This window comes from Nilaparvata lugens, unplaced genomic scaffold (genome assembly GCF_014356525.2).
Source record: "Nilaparvata lugens isolate BPH unplaced genomic scaffold, ASM1435652v1 scaffold4812, whole genome shotgun sequence".
Classification (NCBI taxonomy): Eukaryota; Metazoa; Arthropoda; class Insecta; order Hemiptera; family Delphacidae; genus Nilaparvata; species Nilaparvata lugens.
The window spans coordinates 5,586-12,427 of record NW_024090829.1 but is presented as its reverse complement, the minus strand read 5'-3'; the positions used below and the strand labels follow the sequence as shown (position 1 = coordinate 12,427).

Below are 6,842 nucleotides of genomic sequence, written 5' to 3'. Positions count from 1 at the left end.
TGATTGAAAATTGAAATTTATAAGCGAAGCTTTCTTTTGACTCCTGCTATGGGCTGTCAGTTCAGTTAAGGAGAGGTTATAGAGGGAAAAGTTGGGAAGACAATTTTTGTCCTCGCAGCTCTGTTCAGGGTGGTAAGGAGGTAAACATATCAAAAGTTCTCACCACTACCCACTGTGCTAAGTGGATGGGGGTGGTTTGAAGGTACCATTTTTTGGATTCTCGCATGAAACTAAAAAACTATGTATCTTAAGGACTAGACTCATATAACAAATTAGAGCTTACATAATTGCCTACAATATTCATTCTTCAACTTTTTTTATATCTCCTCTAGTTTTCGAGATATCCGCTATTGAAGGTGTGACATTTTTGAAAAAAAAACACGTTTGCCACCATTTTTTTCTATTTTTGCTATTATAACTTTTAAAAAATCGATGGGATAAATCAAAAATTGTTGCAAAAATGGAGATTTCACACTCAACACTAAAGCTGCTGCAAAAGGTGTAGGGAAATTCGTAGAAGGGTGAAATTATACATCAAATTGAAGAGAATTTAATGCTCTATAAGCTGATAATCAACAGGGATTTTTCCCATGGATTTTTAAAAAGTTATAAGAGCAAAAATATAAAAAAAATGGTGGCAAACGTGTTTTTTTCCAAAATGTCACACGCTGATATCTCGAAAACTAAAGGAGATATAAAAAAAGTTGTAAAATGAATATTGTAGGAAATTATGTAAGCTTTAATTTGTTATATGACAGTCAAGATACATAGGTTTTTAGTTTTATGCGAGGAACCAAAAAATGGTACCTTTGAACCAAAAGTAATTTTCTAATAATCTTGTAATTGTCTAATTACAAGTAATTAGAGTTATCCAAACCTTGTATAGAGAAAGCAATCGAATTAATCAAAATAATGCGATTGCATAAATTTTCATGATCAGAGCTTATAACTTTTTTCTCCTAGCATTCAATATGCAAATATCTTCACTTTTGAAAACTTCATGCTGTTCACTTTGTGGTACTTTAGTGAAATCGAAGTGCGTTTCAAACTTCTCTAAGAAATTCTTCCAGACATTTTTTTGTTTGTCAGTTTGTCGTTCTTCTTGGCACAACAGGAATTCAGTTTCATCACTACTAAGCCTCAACATGGTTCCTATGAGATGATTGACAGACTGAAAAAGTAGAATGGAAATTTCAATTAAGAATTGAAGTAAACCACACATTAAATAGAAGAATCGAATGAAATGTGAATGATAGAAATAACAGTTTGAACTAATGAACTTTTTTGGGAGTAAAAACACACTACAAATACTTTAAATTGAACGATATTCATTCTCATTATATTGATAGAAATACTTCAATTAGAATGAGCTACAGATTTATTTGAACATAATATGACTTTGACTAACGAAAGCAGCTTCGTTAAGCCCCTTCTTCTATCCTGGAAAATCTCTGAAACGCATTTCATTGGAGACTAGAATGAGAGTAGGCTACTTTTCGTTTACAAATTAACTGATAATTTTCTAAACAGGATCTAGAATTTGATAATAAAATTGATTAACAAATAGAAATACCTCAACGTGATCAAAATTGGAATGAGAAATTGATTCAATTTATTTTGGATTAATGTATTGTTCTCTTGTGTTATACAGAGTTGGTAAAAATTATGGAAGCAGCTTAATATTTCTTTCACACTGATAATTTGACAATAGGTTTCATTGGGTACCTACTTGAATAAATTTCCATTTGGATTGCATTTTTCAACAAAAAATTTCATGAGAAAAGAATGGTCAAAACCGCAGATTGATATCTCAAACAGTTTCAAAGTTAATTGTATATCTTCTTCTATATACTGAAGTAAATAAGTTCATTGAAAATCTAAAAAAAAAACTCAAAACTATTAAATTTTACTTTTTTTAAGTGTTAGTAAACAGACTAATATTATATTCACTCACATATATAACACTTTGAACAGAAAAGTTTAATGTCTTATTTTTAATATACCCATTTTTTCATTTTAGTGTGATTTATCAGTAACTTGAAATGTAAATCTTTTGAACGGTTTGAGATATCGATGTGCGGTTTCTGCCATTCATTTTGTCTTGTATCGAAATCATGTATCACATGATTAAAAAAGTTATGTTGGATTCAATATGGTAACACAACAATTTTGAAACAACAGAAAAGTAGTTTTTTTATTTTAATAGGTTCCCCAATGAAACCTACTGTTAAATCATGCTTGTTTCCAAGATGAGTGCTAGGAGTGTACTGAAGAGGACTAAATTGTACCCGAAACAGCTCCTAAAACAAAATACTATAATTAAGTTTGTAGAGTGAATATTTATGTTGCGGAACGTTTACAAAATTGAAGAGACTTATTGAGATATTGTGTGAGCACACACGGAAGCATGCTCCTGTGGAATAAATAATAATTTTCATTAAAATAAAGTGGAATGTTGATAATATCTCAAGCTCCTTCAATTACCGCAATATCAAGAGTTCTTCAAATCACATTTTCTCATAAATATGATCAACGTTTGATACTATTTTTTGTGTCATTAGTATTGTAATACATTCATTAATCTATTATTATTCAATTATTATTAATTACCTCTGGATAGTAAACACAATCTGCCAACACTATCAGATCAGGCATGTCCCATCCTCTAGAGACAACTTGAGGACCAATCAATGGGCTTGGCTTTAATTTTCCCCCCGTTCTTCTTCCAAATACTTTTATTATCCTCAATATTTGAGAGCAATGCTGGCAAAACTTCTGGTAAATCAGTCACTGTCACATTTGCTCTGAAAATTAAAAGAAAGCTTCATCAAGTGTTTTAAATCTGTGAACATTTCTCTGGTCAATATTTCATGGATAAATGGGCCGCCTAATCTAACATACTACATATACAATAACATCAATAGAAAGAAATTAATGGCTTATACAAGTAGCTGCCGCTTACAAGATAAGAAATATGCTTAATACGGGACATGTTGAGAGATGAACTATCACGTCTACACTACTATACTGATTAATTGATATTTTGCATAATGATGAGGAATATTTTCAATTTCATAATAAAATATTTTCAATCTATGTGTAATCTTGATTGGGAGAGGAATAGCACAATGTTACTTACATTTTTCTCTCCCTATCATTTTGATGATGTACTTATTGTATGAATCAATAAAGATAATAATAATATACTCATAATTCAATACTGATAATACTAATAATAAAGCGGGCAGCCCGTTTTTTCAGCTTCAGTACGTCCACAACCCTAGCTGAATGACCCCACAAGAGCAGACCTTCCCGAGCAGACAGTGGAAGAAGGTGTGAAATAGAAGTCTACCTGGTGATCAAGACCCTGTAAAGTTGCTAGGCTTTGTCTTAAACACAAGACAAAGCTAAGCTAGCCACATTCAGCATGGGATTAAGAGATTGTCCAGATTTCAGTAATTCAGTATATACAGTCCATGACCGGCAGTCGCCAGACAGACTTCGTCAAAATATAAAACACAAATAACGAGAGATGGCCGCAGATAGGTTGTTTCGTGTGGCTCTGTAGATGGACTGCCATAGTAACACATTAAACAATCTCAAACTGGTCTACAAGTCCACTGGTCTCATCTTCTCTCAATGAGTAGAGAGGGTAGTTAATAAGTTTATCTCGAACCAGCCTACAAAACTTTCCATACTCCAGCTCACGAACACAAATTGGCAGTCTGTTAAATATTTTTAGCATCCGTAAGGGGTAGCAATCGTGTGCTTTCGAGTCTGATTTGTTTCTAGTTGCTGAAGCTGCGGAGACTTGTGACGGAGGCTTACTTGTTCATGATAAATCACAACCTCTTCCACTGTCATATTACCTAAGGTCTGCTCTTGAGGGGTCATGCAGCTAGGGTTGTGGACGTACTGAAGCTGAAAAAACGGGCTGCCCGGATAATGACTGCAAGTGAAAATTGTGCACACTGCAAGCTCCTTTTTGTTAGGCTGGGTATTTTGCCAGTTGACAGCCACTTCATTCTTCTCTGCCTGATTTACATAAAAAAGAATAAACAGGATTTGGAAACCTGGTCATATGTGCATTACTACAACATTAAGCTTCAATAGCTGATTGACATGCCCAGGGTGCGCCTACTGAGATCGCAGGTCCATGCTACAGGATCTCAGCACTCCACCTCTTCAACAAGCTAATTGAGTGCATTTGAGAGAATGATGAACCAAATGCTAGAAGGACAGGACAAGTTTCTGGAGAATGATTTGACTCAGATTTTGGCCTGTTAGCCAGACATGTAAGAATGCTAGACATGCACAGTACCGGTACTGTTTTGTTGTTGAAGTTGAGAAACCAGGGTTGGATTCCACCCACACAATGCCATCTTGATCGTGAGCATGTGTTAGTAGTGATTTGTATTATGACGCCATCGATAAACGATGAAGAAGAGTAAAGGGTGAAGAAGGTATTAAGTGAAGGTTACAGTTACTATGTAACCATGTTATATTTAAGGTTATATAGCCTACTGTAGGTAAGGTATGGTACCGGTGACAAAACATTATCTTAAACTCATACCCAGATGAAATCTATTTGACAATTCCAATTGTAATAATATTGCAATTATTCTTTTAAAAATCTTTAGACCACAGGAGTAAATCATAATAACAAATTCAATACGGTAGGTAGGTAGTCCAGAAAATTACAACCTAGAATAATTATAATACAGCTTATAATAATTATAATACAGCTTATAATAATTATTGTCAAAACTAACTACATAGGCTACCGTAGCTTTAAAACTTACTTACCCTAGACAAGCTGCAGTTAAGCCGACACATCCTAAACCAGCTCCAAGCTCCAGGATATTGAGTTGGGAAAACTTCTTTTTTTGTTCACTGTAGAGTCTCTCTAAATATTTTGCCAGAACAATAGAGGCGTCCCATACCACACAACTTACATCTCCTACAAAATGTTGTCGTAGTTTGAGAGTCAATCCAAGAGAATTTAATTCAACTTCTCTTGTAAAAGTGCCTTCCGACATCGTAAAATTAATTTCATCAATTTCTATCAGTAAAAGTATCAAAATTTCAAGTTTATATTTAAAAATTGTATTTCTAAAAGAAAACAGTAACTTAAAAATTAAAAAAGTCTAAGTTAATTTCAAATCAGACCAACTTTAAGTCCAAAACCGTCAATAAACAACTATTCTTTTTTTAAATAAATTCAATAATAAAATTGTCAGTCAGCAATATTTTGGATTCATTTCAAAAACTATCTACAAAGCAACGAATTTATTACACTATCAGAAAATCAAGTTAACTAGTAACTAGAATAACTAAAAAGTAACTAGTTTTTTTTACTATATTATTCCTAAGCCCAAATGACATTTAATATTTTGAAAAAGTGATAACAATCAAAACATAACTTCATAACCTCACTTTTAGATTTTAATAGGTCGACAACAATAAATCGATAAACAGGAAACCGATATTTTTATATCAATATATGGAAATCGTGTATATCGATATTCATTTATAGGAAGGATTTGTGAATAATGAATATCATAAATATATCGATATTCAAATTTTCAAATTCAAATGATCTTTATTCACAAAAAAAGTAATACAGCAGCAGAAACATTATATAAATAGTGAATATTCCCCACAAAGACAAGTCTGGGTTATAAGTCTGCATTATAACAACCTGACAGTTGAAGATTTACAATATAAAAAAAAACAACAGAATAAGTAAAGTAGAGTACCTAAATAAATAAAAAAGCATCTTTAGAGGATGTGGAGAGCACTTAATGTTGTTGAACCCAAATTTCTGTAGTTTAAAAAAAATATATATATAAAAAAATGTAGTACGAACTGAATAATTTTAAGAGACATACAGAGTCTTGCATATCCAGAGGAACACTCACAACCAGGGGTGATCTTCAATGGATATAGGCGGATTGGATGAGCCGCGATGCGGCGTCCCTACCGATTATTTAGCTATTATTTAGAGCTAAAGTTATAATCCCTGGAAGAGCAAAACATTGGATAAAAACCTGTTATTTTAACAATTACACACCTTCAAGAGCGAATATCTCGGGAACTGTTGAGAATACCAGAAAATTCCACTGAAAAAATGTAGAGAATTTATCAAGCTTTATTTTTGAATAGTCATTTCAGTCGGTTGAACGCATGTTCTCTAGATATGAGCGTGGAAGCAAAATGCAACTTTTAAACCACCCTCATCCCCTTAGAACATTAGTTGGGAATGGGGACTTTTGATATGTTCTCTTCTTAACCAGTCTCAACAAAGCTGCAAAGTCAAAAATTTTGTTTAAAATGTTCCCTCCAAATTCCTTTGTCAATTGGTGTATTGTTGCAAAAATGGAGATTTCATACTCAACACTAAAGCTGCTACAAAAGGTGTAGGGAAATTCGTAAAAGCGTGAAATTATACATCAAATTGAAGAGAATTTAATGCCTTATAAGCTCATAATCAGCATGGATTTTTCCCGTCGATTTTTACTTTCCTTGCCCTATTACCATAGGTAAGGAGAGTATTGCTCTCCGAAAAAATTAAGGTACCCCAATTTCTACATTTATATACGTTTCAAGGTCCCCTGAGTCCAATAAGTGGTTTTGGGTATTGGTCTGTATGTGTGTGTGTGTGGTGTGTGTGTGTGGTGTGTGTGTGTGTGTATGTGCGTCTGTGTACACGATCTCATCTCCCAGTTAACGGAATGACTTGAAATTTGGAACGTAAGGTCCTTACACTATAAGGATCCGACACGAACAATTTCGATCAAATGCAATCCAAGATGGCGGCTAAAATGGCGAAAATGTTGTCA

At 33.5% G+C, this 6,842-nt stretch overlaps 1 protein-coding gene across 1 annotated transcript; it reads right to left on the bottom strand.

Moving 5' to 3' along the window:
• Positions 1-2,610: 2,610 nt before the first annotated feature.
• On the bottom strand, positions 2,611-5,423 carry LOC120355795 (protein-lysine methyltransferase METTL21D-like). The gene is made up of 2 exons (XM_039444499.1): positions 4,807-5,423; positions 2,611-2,804 (listed from the first exon to the last, which is right to left on the bottom strand). Exons 1-2 carry the CDS (start codon positions 5,037-5,039, stop codon positions 2,666-2,668), a joined length of 372 nt encoding a protein of 123 aa, XP_039300433.1. The 5' UTR covers positions 5,040-5,423; the 3' UTR covers positions 2,611-2,665.
• Positions 5,424-6,842: the final 1,419 nt, after the last annotated feature.

Excerpts from the sequence above, each read along its gene's own strand:
- LOC120355795 (XM_039444499.1), bottom strand. The coding sequence starts at position 5,039 with ATGTCGGAAGGCACTTTTACAAGAGAAGTTGAATTAAATTCTCTTGGA. Across the intron at positions 2,805-4,806 it reads TTAACTGCAGCTTGTCTAGG|AGCAAATGTGACAGTGACTG; the intron begins GTAAGTAAGTTT and ends TTTAATTTTCAG.